Source organism: Rhinolophus hipposideros (genome assembly GCF_964194185.1).
Source record: "Rhinolophus hipposideros genome assembly, chromosome: 19".
NCBI lineage: Eukaryota > Metazoa > Chordata > Mammalia > Chiroptera > Rhinolophidae > Rhinolophus > Rhinolophus hipposideros.
Genome location: NC_138065.1, coordinates 38,512,651 through 38,537,603, shown reverse-complemented (window position 1 = coordinate 38,537,603; position 24,953 = coordinate 38,512,651). Strand labels below are relative to the sequence as shown.

The following is a 24,953-nucleotide window of genomic DNA, read 5'->3' as shown; positions in this document are numbered from 1 at the left end:
GGAAAATTTCAGTACAACTGTCACATTATTTCGGCATCCAAAACCTATCAGCGTGCTAAGCTTGTTTGTACTTACTTATAATTAGATACAGAAAGATACCCAGAGTGATAGAATAGAACCGGCACAATTTTAAATGTGAAAAATCTCAAATGCACTGTCCCCTGCTCATCATTCTCTGTGTCTATGTGTGACAGCAGACAGGTCATAACAGATGTGAAAACCGAGGCAACGAGCAGGTGGGCTGTAATAATTTACTGAGCCCTTCTGCGCTGGGCCGTGGTCTAAGCACTTCACATACAATATTTGATTTAATCATTAATGGAGCTTTGGAAAGGAAAATGTATTATTAGTCCCCATAGGCAGATGAGGAACGTCAGACTCAGAAAGGGCAAGTCATGATCCCAAGGTCACACAGCAGGTAGGTGGCAGAAGAGCGATACAATTTCAGATCTCGCTCATTCGAAAGCCACCAACACTGTACCATTAAGTTATACCACCACCCTAACTGGGTATACCACTTTTCTGATCCTAATCCCAATTCAAAATGCAAGATCCAGCTATCGTCCTCAAAAGAAGAAACACATACACACACACACATTAAGACAAATACTAAACAAACTCCCTGGCCCTGTGCTGGGCACATCTACACGACTGCCCTCATTGGACACAGATATCAATGAAATATAAGGGCAACAGGGTAGGCATTTAACTCCACACAGGTGAGACTTCTCTGTGGACAGCTCCACAGCTGACACGCTAGACCCTGTGGGGAGTGGACACGTCTTCAGAAACACCTGCAAGATAACGTCCAGCCCACTACTGAGCCTTGGCCAAGCAGACAGTTTTCAAAGTGTTTGAACCCTCTTAACCAGGCGATTGCTTTTACAAAATGCTTCCACCAGGCAGCGAGTGGAGTCGCGGGAGAGTTCCTGGCTGAAAGGGAAGCTCACAGAGGGAAGAGCTCGGTGCCAGTCTGCCTGTGGAAATGTCAGTAGAAGCATCTGTTGGTTGGTCCCCACTGGCCAAAAGGCAAACATTTGTTTTGCTGCAACAAAACACTTTCATTTGAAAACGTTCGCTGATGAAACCATCATCTGACACGAAGTTCTCTTCCACTTGGGTCGCGGGAGCTGTGGCCTCCTATCTCCAGCAGCATTAGCCCTCTGGAGTGAGCTGTGTTAACAGCTACTTCTTTGCTACTGACAGCTGTTCTGATTTTACAATCCTGCAACATTCTTCAAAGCTGGGGGGATAAATACATTTAGACTTTCCCTACGTACATAACTGTTCTTTAGAGAGAATGCACCATCTTTACAGTCTAAAAAAGTGACTGCAAAATAATCAAAGAATAAGGAGGAAATGGTCTTTCCTGTGACATTTGATGGAGCAGAAACATCTACCAGTCTGCTTTGCTTCTGCGTAAAATTACAGCGCTGATTTATGGCTCTATTCAAATTGTTTCAGTCTATTACTACCCATTACATGGTTCTTAATTAGTCCCTCTAAAAATAATCTCCAGGACACAACATAACTTCAGAGAGAAGCCAAATTAAAGTAAGTATGGATAAAATCCTATCAAGAAGCAACATGAGGTTAGCCCTTGTATCCACCCCACTGGGGGCACCTTGTCCGCGCTTTTGCATAACAAACATAAATCTACAAAGACATCGTCAACCATCCTTGCAGATACTCAACCGCTAAGGCTAGTGTTGAAGCCAGAGTGACATGATTTACAATTATTTGATGTTTTTATAACAAGTGGAAATCTGTCATGACTTTTGTTCATTTAAATCTATGACTTTCCACAGGATTTTAATATTTTATGACTCAAACACCAACCTTTGGGAAAGGGATTTACATTATATACCTCGTCACCAATTTTGTTTCTAGAAAATCCCTTGTTTCCTTCCCTTTTTCCACGGTAGTAATTACATTGGAATAGAAAGGTTAAAAAAAAAAAAAAAGCACTGTGTCCTATGTCATAGGTTATATACAAAATATTTTGTAATACTTCTGGCAAATAAAAAACTACCGTGTTTCCCTGAAAATAAGACCTAGCCAGACAATCAGGTCTAATGCATCTTTTGGAGCAAAAATTAATAATATAAGACCCAGTCTTATTTTACTATACTATAAGATTGGATATAATATAATATAATATAATATAATATGAGACGGGGTCTTATTTTACTATAATTTAAGACCGGGTCTTATATAAGACCAAGTCTTATTTCACTGTAATTTAAGACCAGGGCTTATATTACTTTTTGCTGCAAAAGACGCACTAGAGCTGATTGTCCAGCTAGGTCTTATTTTCGGGGAAACAGGGTATATATGGTCGTGATAAACTACTGAAAAATGATGTAGAAATTGTCTCTGACCCTCCAACTTCATCCTGAGCAGAAGTTGATAATTTCTCAGCTCTGCTTCTCACGTACCTCACTGCTTCTCCTCAGCTCATTTTCCTTGGTCTGACTCGCTTGTAATGCGTGTTCGGTTCTGTAGAACGCTTGCTTAAACTCTTCCAAATTTTTTTCTAGCTGGTGCTTTACTGATGTGACCTACAAAGAGAAAATAAGTCCAAGTTTCAGTTTTCTGTTCTTTACTTTTTAAATAATCAGGTAATCTTCTGTAATAAAAAAATAATCATGGAATAAAAGAGTTGATGCCATCGATTTTGGTTGCAACTCTCTCACTGAGAGATGGAGAGAGTTTCAGGCAGAGGAGTGACGAGATCTGACTTAGACATTGAAAGACTCACACCCACCGCTGGTTGAAAACAGACTGAGGAAGAAGTGCAGAACAGGGAGACCGGTGAGGAGGCTAAAATAGTAACCCCAGTGGGAGATGAGGTCATCTTAGATCAGACACAGCAGCAGGGATGGTGAAAGCAGTCATTCAATATAAAATACAGATAGACGTAAAAGTCAGGTTCATCCTTAGGGAGGCATGTAGCACAAGAAGCATTTCTGAGATGGCTGACAACATTCTACCCCTGACATAGATTATGCTTATAAGTGAGCATACCTGATAATAATGTATTGTTAAACATTTATTCTATAGAGATGTGTTTTAACACAAACAAGTTTAAATATACTATACACACAATGCACAAACACACATGTGCACCAATATACATATGCACACACATACACACAGATACACACACAGGCGCGTGTGTGTAAAATAAAGATAGAGTTGGTGGAGTTTTAATGGATAACTTTGAGGTGTGAGAGAACAAGAAGAGATGAAGAGGACACAGAGGTTTTGGCCTGAGAGACGTGAAGAATAGAACTGTTATTTACTGAGATGAGAAAGAGTAAAGGAGGAGCAAGTTTGAAAAAAGTAGCCGGAGTTCCGTTGTTAACACGTTAAGTGTGAGAAGCCTGTCACACATGCGAGTGCAAGTATCAGGTACACACCCATGAGTCTCAAGTTCAAAACAGACATCCAGGCTGCAGATGTAAATGCAGAAGTCATCAGTATATGGACAGTGTGTGAAGCCATAAAACTGAATGAGATCATTTTTGAAGAGATGTTAACTAAGGAAAGAGATTATAATTTCCAGTGCTTTGACAATTTGGGGGCATAAATTACTTGGGATCCCATTCACTGACATGACCAAGAACCACCTGAATATCAGAGACCTCCAGTCATTCAGATCTGAGGACCTCATTCGCTCTGCTCTTTCTCTAAATGAAAACCCAGACCCAGGAAAGTTCAGCTTGCTCTCCTTGTTGATAAGGAAAGGGCGGATAGAGCATGTTTTCCTTAAAAGTATCCCATGTCACCTGTGGTGGGGAAATAACATGTATAAGGAAAGAAGGGGCTATTAAGGGGAGAGAAGAAGTTAGCACCCTACTTTATCCAGTTCCGCCTGGAGGATATTGTGTGCGTTCTTGGCTTGCTGTAACTCCTGCGTGAGTTTGGCTTTCATCTGAGTGCACTCTTGGTCCAGTGTTTGGAAGGAACGCTGCTGACGAGACACCTCCTAAAAAAGCAAGACACACACATCAGACTGTCGGTGGTGAACAGGCAGATTCCAGGGTGAGCTGCAAAGATCCTACAGGAAATGCTTTAGTGACAGTGCAGGAAACAACATGGAGCCAAGCGGACCATGCTCTTAACGAATCCGCCTTAGCAGTGATCCGGGTAATTAAATCCAGGTCTCAGAGGACTAGGGGAAGGAGTTCACCCGTTGACCACACGGAGGCGGGCCTGTCTCCGCCTCACCCACACTCTTACATCAATCATTTCTGTTTTGACGTCTCCAGGGACAAAAGAGTAGAGCTGAGCTGCCACTATCACACTTCGGCTGAGAAATCAAACACTCAGATATGGGGCTTTCCATTTCAAACACCATATACCACTTACATTGAGAACGATAGAAAGCACATGCCACCAATGAACTCTGATAACTGCGTGAGGGTACCTCATTAACATCTGTAGTCACTCTTACTGGAAGACTATAGACCCTCAGTCCGTGTGACACACTTTCAGGCTAACTCACCGGACACTGGCTGCTAGACCTACGGGAAGGCATCCTCAGCCCTAACTTGTCTGTCAACATCTTCCTCCTCACACCAACTACTGTCCTCATGGATTTGCCAACCCACGGGCTTAAAAAGCAGCCAGAGAGTGAAGACAATTACCTTTACAACAGAAGGGAAAAAAGAAATGTGATCCTCTCCTACTCAGTATCGAATCTCAAACAAATCAGAAAACATGGATAAAAAAGAACATTCTGACTACTGTTCCTTCTCCGATCAAAAACGGAAAAGATGGAAAGTGTGATGGAAAAAAATACAGTGACCTTTTCTTAACAAAGCGTTTCCCCTCTGGTAGAATATCCCAAATAATGATCAACAGCTCTTCTTTTAGAATGATGAAATTATGAAATGCCCCCAAGAGCCTTCCAGACAAACTCCCCACGAATCCATTCATCTTACCTCTTGAAACTCCTTTTCTTTTTCCTTGATTTTTTGTTCCAGAGAACATCTGGCACTTTCTGCATTTTGTCGCTGGCAACTCAAATCTTCAGTTAATTTTTTCAGTTTTTGTTCCAATGCAGTACACTAATAACAAATAAAAATGTGCGATACAAAACAAAATTATTCACAGAAAGAAGCAATATTTTGAAGTTTAGAAAAATTAGTCCCAAGTTCTGGTTCAAGTTCACCATTGTGTTTTGACAGTTTTATTTCTTCATAAAAAAATGGGGTGTAAAACTATAAGCCATATACCAAAACCACTGTAATTATTTTGGCATACATAAAATTTATGTTATGGAAATATTAGCAAGGATGTAAAGCATTAGACTATTTAAATAAATACGTCATAATTTGCGCTATGAAAAAAGCAATCAGTACATCTGAATAAAGATTCATGTAGCAGTCTGTTGCATGGATATGAGATTAAAACGCAGCAATCCTCACCTATGTACTAAGTTAAAGGCTGCAATCCATCAGAAGGTTCCCATTACTCTCGTATGGTAGTCTGTTTCAAGCATAACAGATTTTGTGGAAAACTGTGAATATTAAAATGCTTCTTTCCACAATGCACTCACTATGCCATTTTAAATTTCTGGAGGTTCATAGCACTCCAGAGAAAATCGTAACTGGTTTTTAACCAAGCTGCCATAAGCGACACAAAGTGCATTCTTTTGCTTTTTCATATAGTCAATTATCCTTAAAATATTTTTTTAACTATGAACTACATCAACATTTAGGATACTCTTCTAAAATTAAATTGGAACAAAGTGGTCTTCAAGCGTTAAAACCCATTCCTCTAACTTCCCCACGGTGTTCCTATCCCTAATCTGCCCTACAAAACAACTTTGAAGTTCTAAGGAAGAATACGAACATGTCACACGGGTGGAGGAGAATTCCCTGGTTCAAAAGAAATGTGCCCCTAATAGCAAATCTCTCTACTAATGTATGTTTCTGAGACTCATTATAGTTTTATTTAAAACTATTAGAAATCTAACAGAGAATTGGGAGAAAAAGAAAACACTATGTAATACTTTGCCAGAAGACCAATCAGATACCAATTATTAATGAACCAAAAATGAAGAAAGCAAAACTGGTCATTAATGACTAAATGATTTTGTAAATATCACGCCTTTAAAAATACCAAATTCAAAAAGTAGAATATTGAGCCAGTGGTTCAAATTAATCCACTACCTTAAACAAGACACCTTTGTCATTATCCATATTGTTCTTGAATTTTTAAATCCCCAAGGAAAAGTATTACACAAATTACTTATAATAATAATACATGTGAATTCAATAAATGTTTATCGAGGGCCTATTATATGTCAAGCACTGTGCTAGGCAATGAGGATACAGCAGTAAACAGCTCAGATAAAAACCACTGCCCAAATGATCACCCAAAATTTTGATGGTTGACAATTCTCAGGGGAAACACCCACGTATGGTAGGGTAGATGAATATACACTTGTCGCCCTCTGCTGGTCCTCCTTCAAACTGCAACACATTCCGTTAAAGGGTCTCAGCATCAACCAATTTTTTCTTACTAGAAACAGTAAGGTAAAAAAGAGCTTTGGGGGGTATTTATTTTTATTTAAAATTTTTAGTGACATTCTGTATTGATGCACAATCCATGTACAAGTAGCTGACCACTAGGTGTCATGATTGTTCCATAAGATTCTAAAGTAGTGTCTAGTGCTCAAGTCCTTGAAAATATGTAGCACATGACCACGGCACTCAGCACTCTGGGCTTGAGATTTTCATCTGTAAAATGTGGGTGTGGAACTCCCGGTTTGCTGCCAGCCCTAATGCTCTGTTTCTACATGAGCTCAGCTGCTTTGTATCCGATATAGTTTATAAATACTTGGAAAAGAGGCATACCAGGCACAGCATGTGTTCACTAAAGAATACGGTATTGATTTTGGTAAAATTAGTCCATTTTATTTAATAGGTAATTCTAATGGTAGCTCAGGGAACAGCATAAACAACACATAATTTGATTCCAGCAACATATTGACAAAGTCATACTGTCCTTACAGGCATGACAGAGAAAGGTAGGCTGAATTTTCAGTTAGGTGGATTTGTAGCTCACTGGAAACACGGAAAGTAGAAAACAATGAACAAATGGGTCTTAAGAATCTGGAGCCAATACAAAGAAAGCCAGATCTGTGTTCTCAGAACTGCTCTAGTCAAATATTTTAATTCATGATCTACTAAGAAGAGACCTCACCACATATGTTAAATAGAACAGGGATTCAGTGATCTTGTCACACCAAAACGAACAAAACAAAATGTGAAACGATAGGAAGGCCTGACAGAAATGCAACAAAGCTGAACTGACAAGGAACTTGATGTAATAATCACTAATATTATTGTAAGTTCACCATATGCCAAGGCACTATGCTAACGCTGTTACAGAAATGATCTCAGTCTTTACAATGGCCCAATGACACGAGCATTAACACAATTTTATTGATTGGGCAACTGAGGCTCAGAAGTTAAATAGCTCCAAAAGCAAGATAATTGGGATGTGGTAGAGCCAAACTCAAATCCAAGTCTTGTTAATTTAGAAAACCAGTTTACTAACTCAGACGGCATGAAGAGAGTAACTATACGGATCAAGGTAGATCACGGTCCCATTGACCCTCCCTCCACTGCACCTTCATACAGCTAGTCAACATGTATCAAGAATCTCTCTGTGCAAACCACTGCACTATGAGAATGTCTAAAAACAAACCTGGACTACCACTTCCAGGAAGACAGAAGAGATGTACATTTCCCTATTCCTCCAATCAAGAATAATTAAAAACCCTAAATGTGAAACAGACATAAGATAGCTCTGAAAGGAGAAAAGACCGATTGGCTGGGACTTCAGGAACCAAGGGAAAAACATAACGCTGCGGAAAGAAAAGACCTGGCAACCCAGAATCCTTATACCCTGAGGAAGTATCTTCCAGGAATGAAGACGAAATCAAGATATTCTCAGAAAAGAAAAAAAAAATACTAAGCATTTGTGGCTAGTAGACCAACCCTAAAAGAATGGTTAACAGAAACTTCCTTTCTCTAAACCAAAAGGAAGTGATGAAAGAAGGAAACCTGGAAAGAATCAGGAAGAAAGGGGAGGTAAGCGAAAATATTAGTATTTCCTTCTCCTCTTCAGTTTTCTTAATTATGTTTTGATGGTTGAAGCAAAAATTAGAACACTGATGTGGTTCTAAACATATGTAGAGAAACCACTTAAAATTATAAATGGGGGAGGATAAAAAGATGCAAGGAAGTAAATTTTCTGTAATTCATTACAGCTGGTAAAATGACAATACCAACAGACTGTGATAAATTGTGTGTGCATATAATGTACTATCTAGAATAATTATAAAAACTCTACAAAGAAATACACTCAAAAAAGCTATAGATAAATCAAAATGGAATTCTAAAAAATGTTCACGCAACACACAGGAAGGCAGGAGAAAAAGAAAACAGAAATGAAAAAAAAAAAAAGAAATAGAAAACAAAAATTAAGATGGCAAACTGAAGCCAGGACCTATCAATGTTTACACTAAAAGTAAATGGTTTAAATATGCAAGTTAAAGGACAGATCTGGAAGACTGAAAGAGTGAATTTAAAAATATATCCAACTATCTGTTATCCACGTGAAACTCATTTTAGATATGATAATATAGATAACCTGAAAGTAAAAAGACAGAAAAAAATACATCATGCAAACATTAATCAGGTAGACTTCAGAATAATGAATATTAGCAGGGACACTGAGAGATATCATATAATAAGAGTCAATCCACCAAGAAGACATTGCAATCCTAAATGTCTATGAACTGAACAACTACAAAATATCTAAAGCAAAAACTGATAGACCTGAAGTGAGAAGTAGACAAGTAACAATTATGCAACTTTCAACTTCCGTCTCTTAACAATTGATAGAACAACTGGACAGGAAATCAGAAGACACAAATATCAGAAACAAACAGGGAATATCACCTGACCTACAGACTTCAAAAGAATAATGAAATACTACAAACAACTCTATAAACATAAATTTTTATTTATGAAGAATTCAACAACATCATCAACCAACAGGAGCTAATGACACTTTTAGAACTCTCCACTCAACAACAGAATACACTTATTTTTCAAGCCCATGAAACATACATCAAGATAGACCATGTCCTAGGCTATAAAACAAACCCAAACAAATTTAAAAGAATTGAAACCATAGAGTACGTTCTCCAAACACAAAGGAGTCAAACTAAAAGTCAATAACAGAAAGAGGAAAATCTCCAAACACTTGTAAACTACACAAGGTATTTCTAAATAATCCATGGGTCAAAGGGGAACTCTCAAGGAAAATTTTAAAAAATATATTGAACTGAATAAAAATTAAAATACAATATATATCAAAATTTGTAGAACAGTATTGAGAGGGAAACCTATAGCATTAAATGCCTACATCAGAAAAGAAAAGTCTCAAATCAATAATCTAAGCTCCCCATCTCAACAACTTAGAAAAAGAACAGCAAAATAAAGCCAAAGCAAGCAGGAAATGAAAAGCAAAATTCAATGAAATTGAACACAAAAAAATAATAAATAAAACCAATGAATGAAAGAGCTGATTCATTGGAAAGATGAATAAAAGATCAACAAAACTGATAAATCTCTAGCAAAACTGGAAAAAAGAAAAAAAGATTAGACACAAACATCAGAAACAAACAGGGAATATCACCTGACCTACACAGTTCAAAAGAATAATGAAATACTACAAGAAAACCTATACACGTAAATTTGTCACTTTAGATGAAATGGACCATTTCCTCTAGAACTACACCTAACTCATCCAATAGGAAATAATTTTAATAAACTTGCAATTTTAAAACATTCCCTCAAAAAAATCTCCAGGTCCAGATGGTTTCATGGATGTATACACTCTACCAAATGCATAAAGAGGTAACACCAATTCTACACAATCTCTTCAAAAATTGAAGAGGCAAGAACACTTCCCAATTCATTTTATAAAGTACCTCTGATACAAATATCAAAGGCGGTACGAGAAAAAGAAAATAGCTGACCAATTTCCCTCATGAGTAGACACAAAAATCCTTAACAAATTATTAGCAAATAAAATTCAGAAATATATAAAAAGAGGGGCCGGTCTGGTGGCTCAGGTGGTTAGAGCTCCGTGCTCCTAACTCCGAAGGCTGCCGGTTCGATTCCCACATGGGCCAGTGGGCTCTCAGCCACAAGGTTGCCGGTTCAGCTCCCGCAAGGGATGGTGGGCTGCACCCCCTGCAACTAGCAACAGTAACGGTAACGGCAACTGGACCTGGAGCTGAACTGCGCCCTCCACAACTAAGATTGAAAGGACAACTTGACTTGGAAAAAAGTCCTGGGAGTTCCCCAATAACAATAAAGTCCTATTCCCCTTCTCCAATAAAATCTTAAAAAAAAAAAAAAAAAAAAGAAAGAAATATATAAAAAGAATTATACACGTGGCCAAGCAGGGTTTATTCCAAGGATACAAAGCTCATTCAAATATTTAAAAGAAATCAATGTAATCCACCATATTAAAAGTATTATTTTGTATAACTATATATGAATTTACAGTTATCTTAAAAAGATTTTTTAAAAAGAACCTGCCCCCAGAAAGCCAATAGGAGACATAAGTCTACATACTATAGTGTTTTTTACCTACTGCCTTAGAAATATCTAAAGAGTTTATTAAAAGATAATTTCTTAAATCTAACAGGATTAACTTTGCAAGGTTCTCAGTGATTCTGACACTTAGCCAATGTGGAAACCCCAGGGAACACAAATAACGACAATAAAAGAGTCTTAAGGGGACGCCAGAAGAAAAGATCTCACTGCATTAAGAGATGAGGGAAGAAGCTCACAGGATGAGAAACATGTTAACAGTATTCCAAGAGGAGGGTATGCCAAGCAAAAAGCAAATGGGGGCAAAACACTGGGCCCACATAAAGATTAGGTTCAGGAAACATGGAACACAGATGGTCCTAGAAGGCAATTCATGTTTCCCCACGCTTATCCCCCACATGTATCATACTGGCTACGTGATTTATGTATCTGTTACATTCCCCATTCCTCACTGCTCTATCCCCACGTCTAGAGCCCGACGTACAATAGATCGTGAATATGTATTTGTCAAATGAATAAGTGAATGAACGAACGTATGAATGAATAGAAAAAAGAAAATACCAGAGAGGTAGGTTGGGGCCAAAGAAACAGCAACACCCTCCCCATCCCCAAATAAAGAACCTCAAACAACAGGCTGAGAAGCTTGGCCTTAATTGAAGCCTTAGGATTAAATGTCGGCAATACACATACTGGATCCCACAAGTAGATCAATTACATTCTATCACAACTCCTAATCCTCTTTTAAAGCTCCATTACTTTAAGTGCCTAGTCTACGTGCCAGGCACCGTACCAGGTGCCACATATACATAATCGTTATTCTTCACTACCCTCTGAGAGGTAAGAGATCAGTGACTTGCTCAAGTCACTTGGCAGGAAAAACGTGCAGTCCAGAATTGACCCAATCTACCCTATTGGAAAAGAACTTACCAGTTCAACCGCATCAATACGGCCTCGTATATGATAATAAGGTTCATTACAAACATTTACTTCCTAAATTAAAGTATAAAGTACTCTTCCCAAAGAATTGCGTGACTAACACTGGAGATTTTTCAACAATAGGAAAGTCAAGTACCTTGGTTGATGTCTGGTCATACTGTGCTGTCATTCTCACGAGCTCATCCCTACTGTTATTCAAAACTTTCTCCTTTTCATTTAATTCCACTTTCACTTTCTCCAGTTGGAGCTGTAATTCTTGACGTTTATTCACTTGGCCTTTCATTTCTTTTTCTTGTCCTTGCAGACGTACTTCCAACTCATTCATCTTGTTCCTTAGCTCTTAAATCACAAACAAAACCCACACTTCAATTAATACATATTTTTCTCCAAAAATTTTACAACTGAATTCAGAATATATCATTTATGTAACTCTGCTCCAAAATCTTTGGTGAGCCAAATATGTCGATTAACATTAAATACAGAAGCTACTTTAATTGAATTTAATTTCAATGTTTAGTCTCTATTATTGTTTGTATTCAAATATCCTATAGAAAGCAGGAGAAACAAATCCTGTTATCACAGAGAAACTTGCAGGGGGAAAATGCTTTCCTAAAATCGTGACTATTATCTGATCAGGGCTGCAAAAAGTGCATCACATATAAAACCCCTATTTAGATTACCACTTGGTTTTATACACTGGCAGACTAATGTTTGTTTTGTGCCCATCTCAATGTAAATAAGTGATAAGCAGTGAAAAATTCACCCTCCCCTATTCTCGGGTAGCCTTACCTCCAGTAAAGATCATGACAGTAGGAGCCTCTTATACCGCCAAAATTAACAATAATTTTTTTTCATTTTTTCCCCCCACATACACACAATATTGGTTCCAATGGCACTGGCAGTGTGACAGCTCTCAATAGTGAACACTGACGGTGATTTTCAATATATCATAGCACTGGAAATTATAGCAATCTGCAGACTAGATTCCAAAACACCACCTGGTACCCTTGGCAGTCAGCTGCAGCGTAGTACAGCGGCCAAGGTTACAGGTTTGCTCCCATATGGACAACCTGGCAATGCAGAGCAAAGCTGTTGTGCAGACAGACACAGGCCACACCTCTGTCCAACACTGGCCAGAACACAGGCTTTTTCCAAGGGGCACAAGAGGAGACAAAGAAGGTGGGGGTTTGTCAACTGTAACCAACTTACTCGCCCTGCTTCTGGAAGGACAAGTCAAAGCCACTCATCCTACTTTGGAAGGCTTCAGGGCACCAGCTTTTTAGTACAAATAAAGGTACACTCCAAAATTGTGGTATCTTTTCTCATTATCAAAAAGACAGAAGTTCACATCACCAGAATTGAACATTGACCACTGACGTGTTTCACAAAACACATAAGCACTTTCTAGGACTAAAAATGCCTGCAATCACCTCTGAAATTCTCTCGGGAAAACGTAAACTTGAACTCAAAACATTACCTTGATTCTGGGCTTTTAATTGATCCAAAAGATGAGAATTGCTAGAATTATCACAGAAGCTGCCATTAGCATCTCTTTTCCCTGCTTGCAAAGTTGACCTGCTTGGAGTCACTTCTTGGTCCCCAGAAAAGTAAGATACAGAAAATTCCCTTCTACTAGGAGTTTGCAGAGCACTGGATGAAAGACGACTTGGGGTCTTTTCCTGTTGCCATGAGAACACAGACGATGAGGCCTGGTGTCGAGCAATGTCCCGGTGATTCATGGTATTTTGGGGAAGAGCCTGGCTCGCTTTCTGTAAAGACAGGAACTCTTTAGACCCTTCTAGAAGTCACAATATTCAAGACTACTTATTTTCAAATAGAACATAAAGCCGTGCCAAGAAGTTAATACTTCCACTGTGTACCAAGAAAGAACCTTCATCCAGTCAGGGGAACTACCAAGAGAGATTTTCTAGCGGTCAGATTTCAGCACTAAAGGGTTAAGCCAGTACCACTGAGACTCAACTTATTTTTAATAGGCTCAGCTTTTGTATTTATTCTGTCTCCCTCAAATACTCCATTAAACATGCGCTGAGTATTCACTGCCATTTTGAGGTCTAAAATTTTATTTTCCTGGGCCTACCCTGGGTCACCTCTCCCTGTGGCTTTGCCCAAAGAAAATCAAAATTGAACGTTAACCTAAAAAGCTATTTCAAAAATCTCACTTTCCACCATACCACTCCCCCCAAGAATGTCATGTAAGGTATTTCATGTTATATAATATACATTTGTGGATGTTCTACTGCTTTGAGTTCTTCTTTTGTTCTTTTTCTGCCTCCATTCTGACAAAGACATAGCCTGTAGTCGCTGCATAATATATATTTTTATAGCAAGCGCGTTTCTTGCCACAGGGAGAGGTTTAATGTTTCTGGAGACTCACATTCCTCCACAAAATAACTCTGGGAATCAAGGTTAGGGGCAGAATTGGCACGCATGACTGAACTGGATAACGAAACACATATTTCTAGGACAAACCAGAGCATTACTGTTTAATTTTTATTCACCTTGATAAGCAATGTGTTTGCTATACATCAAAATTCTGTGACCTCGAAACAAAGGTTAAAGGCAAAAAAAGAATCAAAATTGTTAAATCTCTAATAGATACTTCTGATCTTCAATATTTATGGTATCTACTTACAAATTCAGCCTTAAACTGTTGGCTGAATTTTGCCATCTCTTCAAGTTCTTATGTTTATTGGAAATACAATATGAAGTGCCAAACTGGACTTTTTCAAAAGCAAATAACATCCTGTGAGAAGAAATGGTAAAGGAAAATTCTATAGATACCAGGTATTTTCGGGGTCAGTTGCTAAACTAGAAACAGGGGTTTCTAAAACCCTGTATTTTGTTGACAAAGCGAATGTTTTCACCTGCCTCTCGCTGCTTATTTACCCATGTCAAAATGGAGCTTAAAACCTTTGTCAGCAACTTATTTAAAAGAATTGGGGAGATTATGTTGATGACAGCCTCCTCTGAAATACACATTTCATAAATAAGGATTCGCAAACCCCACATCCCTGGTAGCAATCACCACAGTCCATCAGAAGAACTGAACAATTTCCTCCAGGTGACAAAGCCAGAGGGTGTCAGGACTGACTGGTCCAACCCTCTTCAAACATGTTTCTTATCATTAGCTCTTAACAGAGAAATAATTATATTGCTAGTGTCCACGGAAGTTGGTGAACATGTAACATTTAGGGATAAAATAATCTCTCCATTTTACTCACTATCTATTTTTAAATTAAGAAATATCATAACCAATGACCAGGAACTTGATTTCATCAGTGTAAGAAAAATGTGCCAGCTGTATGTAAAGCACATTTTTCTCTAACTTTGTTCTATCTTATATCAAAGTATTATACTTCTTCAACTACATATTCCCTGAGAAGGCCCATAATTAACTTACTTTTGCTTGCAAGGCTTTCACCTCTGCCTCTAATCTTTTTCGTTCTTCAACTTCTTTATTATATTTTTCTTTTAGATCTTCATATTTGGAACCTAAACACAGACAAGGAGATAGTTTTATTTCAATCATTAATTTAATGAAGGAATTCACAGATTAATAATCATGACAACAGTCTAGAAATGATTATCTTAGTACACCAGAAGGAGAGAACACTTATTAGGGTAACAGATATTGATCAAATTATTCAAGCTTCAACATACATGGAAACGTAAGTGTTTTGAATATTCTGAAACACATCGCAGAAAAATAGAGAAGAGTTTAAAGGCTGAACCTTATGGTACAACGCAGTTCAACAGATACACAAATGTACGTAATTAGTAGTTGCATTTTTTTTTTTAATGCCCAAATTAGGTGTTGAATTCAAATTGATAATTCCTTTGAGAGAATTAAAATCTCAGTAAAAGAGCTATTCACACAAACGGAAAATATCCTTACCACTGTAATATTGACTTGGTGTTAGCGGAGTTGTAAAAATTTTTTGTGGTGTACTGCATGGATTCAGAGACACATCTGCAGACTGTGCAGCTTGTTGGCTTCTTTCAAGTTCAGATTTACACCTGTTAGAAAAGGACCCAAGAGGATGATGCCAAATCAGAACAAAACCTACAGAACACCAACGCCACGAGTCCCCAGAGAGGAATAAGCTTACAGAAAACCCACCTTCTAAGAATTCTTAACACTTCATTCACCCAACAGACATTTAATAAGAACTAACTTATGTGACATAAACTCAATCCAGTCTTCAAAGGAACTCAGTCTCGTTAGGGAAACACATACAAACCAATAATTACAGTTATAATAAAGGCTATAATGAAGAGCTGACACACTCACTATAGTACAGAGAAGAGGAGGGGAAGTTAGGGATAATATATTCCAAGCGAATTTTGTATTCTAAGCCAAAGAAAGACACAGGGATATAAAAAAACCCAGAACTTCAGAAACATAAGAAGAAGCTGGTGTCCCTGCAGCATGGGCTCAAATCACAGACGTGGATGGCATCACTTAAGATATTCAGCCATGACAAAAGCATAGACTTGAATATACATAGCATGTATTTTATGACATTTTTAAAACACAGATATGAACAGCAAGTTAACATAATGCGTCTAGAAAAGAGATAGCTGGAAACAGTTACAAGGAAATGGGGAAAGTAAGCTATATGTTGTATATGTGCACAAAATATCCCTACCATTTAAGCTCTGAACACCTTTCAGAGTCAAACAAGCAAAGTTAACAGAGGATTCCATTCTTACAAGTCTCTAACATCTCCGATTTTAGCTTAACCCAAGAAATAAAATGAACACCCTCTTAGAATGGTAACGATGTGCATCATTCTCTTTCCTCAAAGAAAGAAGTGAAGAAAGCGCCTTAGTGCCCTAGCTCCCCACAGCCGCAAATTCAATCTGGAAGAAAGAAGCAATGTCTGAGCTGAAAATGACTACTCGGCACATCAAAATATCACAATCAAGGAGGTAATAGCACTGTCCAAGAGAAATGTTCCATTAACAGGAAAAAAAGGAACACAAAATAAGTGAATTTCATCTTAATATTTTATTTAACTCAATGTTTTCAAAATACTATCATTTTAACTGGTGAGCAATAACTCTGTTTTCAAAATACTGCCATTTCAACGTGTAATCAATACAATGTTATTAAAATACTTCCTTTTTTGTACAAAATCTTCAGAATTTGGTGTGCACTGTGTACTTAACACATCTCAATTCGCACTAGCCACATTTCAAGTGTTCAACAGCCACATGTAGTCAGTGGCTGCCATATATGTATAGTGCAGGTTCAGACTACCAAACGTGTAACAAGAATGGTGATACTAGAGATAAATTTTGAACCTTGCAAAATTGGTGTTTCTTTTCCTTTTCAAATTCACCTCTGACTTTCTCTTCCCTATTCTCTCATTAAAAAAATAAATAAAAGTTCACTATCTTCAATATTAAATAAAAGTATACCCTATTATTTTTGTAAGTTTCTTTTCTTCTTTTTCCTAGGGAGAAAAATACAAACTTCTACCACCAAAGCAAAGCACTAAATTAAGCTGTTTTCTGTTAGGTTTAACTATACGAGATTGCCCATACTCAACAGTTTTTGACCAACATTTCAAACGGTTCAACCTCACTTGTTTGAGACGTGTCTGAAACCTAATCTGTGGCCGCTGATGGAGAATTTTACAAACTATACTCACCAGTTTTTTAGACCTTAGTTTTTATACTCTTAATAGTTTCTATACTATAGAAAACCATACTCCTAATAGATGTTATAGTCTAAAATTTATTAATATATAGATAGACATCTGTACCCACATCATAGATAATAAGAATATTTTTAAACTAAATATTTTTTAATGTAGTTAGGGGGTATCCTAACTCCATGATGATGATGATAATGAACTAATAACAACAGATAATAATAATGCTAACATTTAACAGTCGCTATGTGTCATGTACAACCCTGAGCACTGCCTATCAGCAAGTCGTGCTACCAACTGGCATTTTACAATGAAATATACAAACATATACCAAGTATCTTTTCCTTAAATGTTAAAAAATACAAACATTTCTGTCTAAATTATTAAAACCAGTATTTCTAAAACCAGCAGCCAAACTGTGCTTTCCAAAAAAATAATTACTCCAGCGTACTGAGGTGAGCTTCCTATTTCCCTAGCACCTGTTTTCCAAAGTGAATACCTACCTTTCATTCATTCAATAAATATCTGAGGACCTACAACTGCCGGGTCGTAAGGATAGTGATGAACAAGACAGACAAGGTTCCTGTTCTACAGAGTTTGGGATGGCAGACAATGAACAAGAAAACAAAAAAACTCAACGAGATAGAAATTTATGTATCATTCTAACATGCACCTGATAGCCACCTTCCTACGTGGACAGGAAACAAAATTAGAAAGAGTTGAAACTAAGAAAGCATCAACTAAAGGCAAGAGGAATTCTGGGTCAGATCCTGGAACAGAAAATAGCCGTTACTGGAAAAACTAGTGAAATTCTAATAAAATCAGTAGTTAATAGTATTGAAACTGGTTTGGTCATTGTACTTGAGTTGTATAAAATGTTAACAACTGTTTTTGTAAATCTACAGTTACTTCAAAATACTTTTGTTTTAAATTTCTGGATGTGCATTTGCAGACTCGACAATGGAGCAATTGCTCAAGTCCTTTTTGCTTTGAGCCTTTATGACTCCTTGTTATTTTGACAAAATGCCACTATTAAAACAAGATACCACTCATAATCTAGCAGTGTTTGGGTCCCACTAAATTTGATAATGCCTCTAGTGTTTTCCATTTTTTATTTTAATGGAAAAATAGCAATAAGCACCTTTTCATTGCTTCAATATGGTACTGAAACTGGCAGATTGACTATGTAATGATTAAGATCCCTCTCAGATGGGGATCTCAGGAGGAACCTCTTCCTGACTTAGCTTCCCTCCCTTTCCAGCTTAGAGTCCATGGCGCAGAACTTTATCCACTCTCTTCCCAATATCCTCATGCATTCCACTGTCTTCTATCCCGTTACTCCAGCTCAAAACAACCCTAAGTCAATCCTGTTCACCATCTCAGCATTTACATCCCAAAAGCAAAGGGAAAAAAAAAAAAATCCAACTCTGTAGATTGGTCCCATTATAAATTCCTGTTCTCCAACTTCCACTGGGCCCTCAGGGTTCCTCAGTCCTTTTGTAATTCTCTAGTTCTCTCTTTCTCTACAACAGCGTTTCCACTCAGAGAAACATAAGCCACTTGTATAAGCCATGCTTTAACTTCCCTCCATCTTTCCAGTAACCACTGTGGATAGCTTTGTTATTATCTTTTATTGTATTACCTGGTAACACAATGTCTGGCACATGAAGCAGCTTAATAAACATATACTGGATGAATAAATAAGTGAACAACCATTTCATCAATTTATATTATACTGAGCCATGCAGTGATAGGACTGAATTATACAAGAAAACAATTTCTCTCAGATTGTTTATTCCACTGGAAAAAATATATATACAGAGGGTGCCAAAAAAAAGTATACATATTTTAAGAAAGGAAAACTGTATTAAAATTGTAACACTCAATATATACCGATTAACAAAAAATGAATACAAGTCACGTTTGACTTCTGCAATTATAAGAGGTGCTCAAAGTCGTTACCATCAGCATCCAGACACTTCTGATTATGGCGAACTACTGCTTGAGCAACATTGACCAAAGTGTCCACTTGTATACATTTTTTGGCACCCCATTTATATCATCACAATGTATAATAATTACAGCATTAAAGGAAAAGATAAATGCATCTGAATACATACAAAGACATCCGTATAAATACCATTAAAAAAAATTACCTTTTAAGTTCCTGTTCCAGTTTTTCTATTTGTTTTTTGCTTGAATTCAGCTGTCCTTCCTGGAAATTCACTTGAGACTCCTTGACTTGAAGGTCATGAGAAATCTTCTGCTTAGCCTTCTCCAGATTTTCACATATTTCCATCAAGCTTTGGTTCTCCCTTTTCAGGTTTGTACCCTCAGTTTTTTCATTCTCAACCTAATGGGGAGTGTTCGAAAAGGAAAGAGGTCCCTTACTTTGTTAATTTACTAAGTATTATTTGTAAATCTGACAATCAGTTGTCTGATATAGCTGTAATAATCCAGCTATCCACGCTTGATGAATGCAGATATTTAAGATGACCTCACTTTAAAGCCTGTAGAGAGAAAAGTTCTACAAAGTCACGCGTTATTTTATTTTTGATCAGGGCTACATGTACCCGTCCTAGAAAAAGAGGTTTTGATAGACATTTCAGAATTTAAAAAATAAAATAAGCCCTATAATCTCCCTTAGCAATTCATTATCAAATTTGACTACTAAAGCCATTTATTGTCAGAAACTGGAAAATACTCCCACTAGCAAAACCATTTTAGAAGCAGTGACTGTATCACTACTTTGTTAGTTAATGCAAAGGGAAGAAAGAAGTACTGTTTAAGTTTTCACTTACTAGTCCTGAGGAGACATGGTCTGGGAATATCAAGGTGAAAAGCCCACTCCCAGAAAGTGAGAGCCATTTGGACTGCAAAATGTTGTAATACTGTCCCCCAGAGCCCCTGTTGGTATGGAATGTGAAAGCAATTCCCAATTCACAGATGTTAAAATGGAACTCAGCAGCTATAAACATTAGCAGGTAAGCAGAAATGAGGAAAGAGGATGGAGAAAATGAGGCAATTAAAATGACTCAAAAAAGGCGGGGGTCATTACCACCCAAAGATAGCAAAATCATTTTCTCTACATTTAAAATGAAACAATCCAAAGAATGAGTGAACAGTGTTACTGAACTGTTTTATTAAAATACCAGCATTTCAATGGTACCTTCTGTTTTTGCTTCTGCAGTGCAGCCTCCAGACTTTCAAGCTGAAACTGCCTTTGCTGCCTTTCCTTCTTCAGTTTGTCGAGCTGTCCTTCGAGCTCTTGAATTTTCTGAAGAGCTCTTGTAGGCAGGCCTTCTTTCCATTCTTCCAAAGCCCAGCTCATTTTGCTCTCCTTTCTTTATGAGTCAAACATTTGTAAACAAACTGAAAAGAATAACAGACTGTTGGTTTTACTATACTGTATAGTAAAAGGAAACTTAAAGCGAGTCTACAGAACCACCCCTAAGAATCAAGTTTGAAAACTTCACATTTCAGAAGATAACCAAGTATATCATCTATCTTCTCCATCCTCTGAAAGGTGATTACCAATAACTCTGATTGTGAACCACATCCTATGCTTGTTTGGGGTCCCCTTGCTTTGTATTTTTCTTATTTCTCATTTTTGACTTCCTACTTATATGGCTACCTGCTTTCTACTGCTTAGTTTTCATTATACTGTTTAAAACATGGATATTTTGCCATAAAGTTTTCAGTAAAATAGGTCCTATAAACAAATAAAATGCATGGCAAGTTATTTTGCAAATGTCCCTTTCCCCTCTTCATATAGTTAATTCCCAGCGGCTCTTTGTCCCTCTTCCTCTGGGAAGCCTTCCCTGGGGAGATCCATAATCTGGTCATAACTCCTGGTCACAGTCTCTCATGGCACAGGTACCCCACTGCCTTCCAAGAATTAATGCATGAATGAACCAAGGGTGAATGCCATATTAGTACTAGAATCACTACAAAATGTGGCAAAGTCATGCTCCGGACAGACCTTGACCAGAAACAGGTGTATAGCCTGTGATTCAAACCCCAGCTCAGCCACCTACAAGATGTGTGACCTTGGGCATGTTGTTTAACTGCTCTGTGCCTTTATTTCCTCATTTGCAAAATGGGGGTAATAGTGGTAGCACCTTCCGAAAGCCTTAGAAGGATATCTCCTGATAAGCTTTCTATATGTGTTAGCTATCATATTAGTCCTTAAAAACACTTTTTCATATCTACATTTCAGCCTATGATACCAAGAGGAAAGTTGCCTACCTCTTTCTCTGCCACATTTTAGGAAATTTAAATCAGCTGGGAGAAAAAGTATGGCAATTGTTCTTTATTCATTAGCCTTTAGCACTTAAGGAAAAGAAAAAGCGTTCATTTTCCAGTTACTCTGGCAACAAGGTGAGAATCCACTTTTTACTAAATGAAGCCCACAACCGTTTCAGTGTTGTTTCCATTGAATTTATCAATGAAACTTTTTATCAAAACGAATAAATAGTTGATGAAAGTACTCAGAGTGATAAAAAGATTTTCAAAAATTAAGAGACAGAAGCAAAGATCTTAGAAAACATAATTTAGGTATCAAGCTTTGGAAAGCTGTGTTTTTTCTGCTAATTTAATTTCTTTGTTTCCAGATGTCAGTTCTTTGAACACAGCAGCATCTTAAACCCCCTCCTACTTGCCCAAAAACTATTGAAGCGAGTCTCAAGCCTTTCCACCAACCAAAGGACAATTTACACTGTCCCAACAGGCTGTTGTATCCATCCCAATCTAGCTTACTCATTTAGGGTTGGGAATACAGGACTCCAGAGGCACACAACTATAACTGACATCAACAATCCGGCCAGTCACTGAAATCATTACATTGACTTCATAGCTAACCAAATTTATATTTTAAAAAAAAAAAAAAAAAAAAAAGGAGCCATTGAGAAAGACAGAGAGAAATAGAAGACTGGCAAGTTTCCATTCCAGGCTAAGACACAGCTACAAATAAGTGGCTAAAGCAATTGTCAGACAAAGCTAATTTTGATTAGAGCAGACTTTGACTGATGAAGGCATCAACCATAAAGAATCTGTCCGGAGCTACTGGGGCAAAAGGACAAAAAAAAAAAAAAAAAAAAAAAAGTAAAACCAAAAGTAAGGTATAAGGGGCAACGCATGGAAAGAGGGTGGGAGAAATGGTGAAGAAAAGCCCCGGAAGTCAAGGTTCCTGGAAGTAGGATTTGCAGGACTATGGTCCTTTGCAGAAAATGCCCTAAGTTTCTGTCTCAAATTCGGGGAGGACACTCTTCATGCCCAAATCCCCCAACCCTGTAAAATCCCCGAGGAAGCCCCGGTGTTAGTCAACCACCCCCAGCACTGCCGGCCGGTTTTCACTCTTTCCCTTTATTATGATCCCCCATCTCACCAAGAAACCCGGGTCCCCGCCTACGGCCATCCCTGCGCCAGGTGATGAAAACTCTGCCCCGCTCCTCTCCACCAGGCTCGGCCAGGGCTCAGATCATTCATTTCTGGGTCCTCATAACACAGCAAAGCAAGGCGCACAGACGCCTTCCAGCGGAGAGAGAGATGCGCTCGCGACGGAGGCACACCAACCCGCCGCCCAGACCAAAACCCCAAGCTTGGGTGCAGCCAAGGACCCGTGTCCACATTGCAAACAGGAGCCCCTGGCTCCTGGACCTGGAAAGCGGCTAGGAAATACCTGATCTCCAATGCTTTTACTTTACAGGGTTGGAAACTGAGCCCCCCGCCCCAAGGTGCGAGTTGGCGATTTAGCAGGGTCTCCGGACACCGGTGCGAGAATCACTTGACTGGGACCGGGTTCTCCCGTCGGGTCAGGGGGGAGGGGGCGGGTCGCGACCCCTTCAGGACCGGGTAGGGCGATCCCACAAGCACCTCCGCGCACTATCCTGCGGCAGAAGGCCAGCGGTCCCCCCACGCCCGTGGCCGGAGCCGGGGCCCAGGCAGGAGGCTCACCTGCCAGCCGGGAAGGGAAAAAAGCCCTTGGAGAGCCGGGTTTCCGGTGCAGCCCCCGCGGCTCGGAGCCCAGGTTCCGATTCAAACGGCCCGCGGCCGCCACCCGTTTCTGATTCGCCCGCTTCCGCTTCCGACGAAACTCGCCTCCAAGCCTATTGGTCACTGTCAGCAGCGGTGGGCCAATCCGCTTCCGCGCACTCGGGCTGCCGCCTTTGATTGGCCGTTTCGGATGGATTTAAAAATCAAGGCCTCACCCCCTGAGGTGCCGGCGCCGGAGTTACAGAGCTTTGTTGTTGTTGGGAGGAGGCGGAGACCACGTGCTTTTGCGAAGGCTGGGCGAAGTTTTGAACCGCTTGTTCCGCAAAAGGCTAGGGATGGGGCGGCTGACGGGGAGGGTGCGGCCTATCGCCCAGAGCCAGCGGGAGAGTGCTCTCTGGTGAAAACTTTTAATACGGCACTTACATTTCTATTTATTTATTAAGTTTGTAGGTTAGGGCGTAGCTACTGGGTGCTGTGCTGGCTGTGCATTCTTCATCCAGTGTCATTCTTAAAAATCTTTTCAGGTAAGTCTTCTAATTTATTTAAAAGTTAACTGCGGCGCATAGAAGCTATGGAATGGGAAATTAAACCTAAAACATGAAGGACCTCTTAACTACTGTCCTCTGCTGATCATTTTCTAAAGAGTGATTTAGGAACACTTGTTAGCAGCTGAGGTTCCACGGCAGGACATTGGAAACCAAACTGGATGTAATCTCTCCCTTTTAACGAAGCCCACTGTTGTATGTGTATTTACGTACTTTTATTTCCCTATTCAACTAAAAAGAAGCTTCTAAAGGCAAAAGCAAATTAATGCTATATATCTGATGCTGTTGTCCTCCTGGCTAGATTCCAAACTTAACATAAACCTCTCTCTACCTTTCATTAGATGGCCCCTACCTTTCACTGAAATTCTGCTCCTTCGGTACCTAATTCAACTTTCTTCTAAAACCTCCCTATTCTCATCCACCCCTTAGAAATAATTATTTCCTAGAAATATAATGCTTATACATTGTATTTGGATCTATGTCTGGCTACCCCATCAGACTCAAAAATACCTGCAGAGTAAAATCTGTTTTAATTCACTCTCACATCTCCAGTAACTACCTATACTTTGCACATAGTAATTTAAATATAAGACCATCTTGGGAGGTAAAACTACCATCTGGAGAAAAGCCTTGTTTTTCACTATGCTTGACTCCCCAAGGAAAAAGAGGAGGGAGCAGGTAGGAGAGAAGAACTTTTATTGGACCCTGCCTTGATCAGTTTAGTATCTGATCATTCTGGGATTTGAACCAAATTCTGATTCCAATACCAATTATAGTTCCATTGCTTCCCCAGGTAATTATTCAACTATTTATTAGCTGCCTAAGGAGAGCATAACTAGAAAGACATGCAATAGAGGATTTTCAAGGTTTGAATTTCTCATTCAAAAACTAGTTTACATTTACTAGTTCATTCACTCATTCATTCATTCATGTAGCAGATATCTATTGAATGGCTACTATATAGCCAAGTCTGTGCTACATTCTTCTATAATAAACAATAAAGAAATACATTCACTTCTTGAACAAGGGAATCATGTGATGGAGACTCTTCTAGCAACTTCTGTGATGTTTCTGTGATTTCAATTTTATGGTTCCCTCTATTTTTCCCAGTTTTGTTTTTTGTTTTGTTTTAGGGGGTGAATCCC

General features: G+C 38.7%; 1 protein-coding gene across 1 annotated transcript in view; it reads right to left on the bottom strand.

Moving 5' to 3' along the window:
* The window catches only part of CENPF (centromere protein F), a gene marked incomplete at its 5' end in the record, with an annotated part of 50,338 nt that extends 29,738 nt beyond the window's left edge, over positions 1-20,600 (bottom strand). Inside the window, 9 exons of the mRNA XM_081025403.1 lie at positions 2,439-2,561; positions 3,863-3,991; positions 4,950-5,075; positions 11,725-11,927; positions 13,066-13,357; positions 15,010-15,101; positions 15,505-15,626; positions 19,426-19,622; positions 20,439-20,600. Coding sequence (XP_080881529.1) covers positions 2,439-2,561; positions 3,863-3,991; positions 4,950-5,075; positions 11,725-11,927; positions 13,066-13,357; positions 15,010-15,101; positions 15,505-15,626; positions 19,426-19,622; positions 20,439-20,600 — 1,446 coding nt within the window. The remainder of the gene's footprint in view (positions 1-2,438; positions 2,562-3,862; positions 3,992-4,949; positions 5,076-11,724; positions 11,928-13,065; positions 13,358-15,009; positions 15,102-15,504; positions 15,627-19,425; positions 19,623-20,438) is intronic.
* Between the last annotated feature and the right edge of the window lie 4,353 nt (positions 20,601-24,953).